General features: G+C 39.8%; 1 protein-coding gene across 1 annotated transcript in view; it reads left to right on the top strand.

Moving 5' to 3' along the window:
- The window catches only part of LOC108729450 (uncharacterized), a 2,449-nt gene extending 1,017 nt beyond the window's left edge, over nucleotides 1-1,432 (top strand). Inside the window, exons 2-4 of the mRNA XM_018458579.1 lie at nucleotides 177-506; nucleotides 624-1,119; nucleotides 1,210-1,432. Of these exons, the coding sequence (XP_018314081.1) occupies nucleotides 177-506; nucleotides 624-1,119; nucleotides 1,210-1,432 (1,049 nt within the window). The remainder of the gene's footprint in view (nucleotides 1-176; nucleotides 507-623; nucleotides 1,120-1,209) is intronic.
- Nucleotides 1,433-1,758: the final 326 nt, after the last annotated feature.

Here is a 1,758-nt window from a genome sequence, read left to right as displayed (position 1 = left end):
GCATTAGATAGACAGGTGTACATTTCTAAGGTTAATGAGATGCTTCAGGACGAGAGTACTTATGAGGTCATTAGAAGGGATCCAACAAGGAGGATTATAGCAAGTTTACGCACCTTATTAGTTTGCTGAAAGGAAAAAAGGTATTCATAATATTATCATTAAAACAATTCCTAAAGCTGATAGTCATATCGAAAATAGTTTTAAACTTGTTAAGGAGCTTGATGGTAGGCGACTGAGCAATGAATTCCAGTTAATATCTTTGGATGTAGTTAGCCTCTTCACTAACGTCCCCATTGATTACGCGATGGATTGTATCAAGGACCATTGGCGTTTTATCTCTAAAGATTGCTGTTTGTCGGAGGAGGAATTTATTAAAGCAATACAGTTTGTCTTAGATTCTACTTTCTTTGTGTTCGATAGTGTTATATATAAGCAGAATTATGGTACACCCATGGGTTCACCGTTGTCGCCTGTCATTGCGGATCTAGTTATGCGAAATTTGGAGTGTAGAGCCTTGTCTTCGATTCGATTTCCGTTGCCTTTTTACTATAGATATGTGGATGATAATTATGGCGGCCCCAGATTCTTCAGTTGATTACATCCTCGATATTTTTAATTCTCAGCATCCACGGCTTCAGTTCACTATAGAGGGGGGGAGGGTAATAGATTGAATTTTCTAGATGTTACAGTGATTAGGGATAATAAGACGATAGAGTTCGACTGGTACCACAAGCCGACGTTTTCAGGTAGATACTTGAACTTCTGGTCACAGCACCCGGTTTCTCAAAAAATAGGCACAGTCGCGGGATTAGTTGATAGAGTAGTTCTTCTTTCGAATCCCAAATTTCACTTTAGTAACTTTGTTTTCATAATTGAAGTATTGTTAGGGAATGATTATCCATTAGACTTTATATTTGAGAACATTAGCAACCGGTTGAAGAGCGTTATCATGGCTAGTAATAGGAAAAATGTGGTGAGGGAGAACAGCGTGGATGTAGTGCAGCCTTCGTGGTTTACGGTTCCTTTCGTTCGGGGTATTACTGAGAAGTTTAATAGATTAAGGAGCGATCATATGAGGGTGTCGTTTTATAGCATTAACAAATTGCGAGAATTCATAGGGTACAGAAGGATCCTTTACCGCGTAATAATAGGTCGAATGTAGTTTACAAGATTTCTTGTAAGAACTGTGATGCGAGTTATGTGGGACAGACGTGAACAACTAAAAACAAGAATCACGGAACACAAGAACCATATCCGATGGAACACGTCTACCCGCAACGTTATAACGGAGCATCGGTTGCAAGAGGGACATGAGTTCGATTGGGACAACGTTGCAATACTGGACGAGAGGTTCCTCGGTAGTGTGGTTACACTACCAGAAGAGATTGACTTCGGAAATGATATTCATCAGGAAACAGACGCATGGACTTAACATGCAAACGGATATGGAGGGGCTTCCCAAGGCCTACCTCCCGATTATTGATAGACTATAAAAGGTCGAATTGTTGTCGCGCTTAGTCAGTCAGTGTCGCTCTTACAGGAAGAAGTCTGTCGGGCGTTGACTTTAGATCATTTTCGGGGATACCTTTTCTTGATTTTGATTAATTTTTTAACGATAGTTTTCTAATTACTGTCTCAATAAAGACGAATTAAATCAAAGAGAGACTAACTGTGTCTGACACTGACTGGCCAACTTATCAGAAACCGGTTTTTGAATTATTAAGAGTAATGTTTGCGATGCGGTATCTTGTGATCAGG

Source organism: Mycetomoellerius zeteki, unplaced genomic scaffold (assembly GCF_001594055.1).
Source record: "Mycetomoellerius zeteki isolate Tzet28-1 unplaced genomic scaffold, Tzet1.0 scaffold730, whole genome shotgun sequence".
NCBI classification, from domain to species: Eukaryota; Metazoa; Arthropoda; class Insecta; order Hymenoptera; family Formicidae; genus Mycetomoellerius; species Mycetomoellerius zeteki.
The sequence above is the reverse complement of the archived record's forward strand: the minus strand, read 5'-3'. Positions and strand labels throughout refer to the sequence as shown.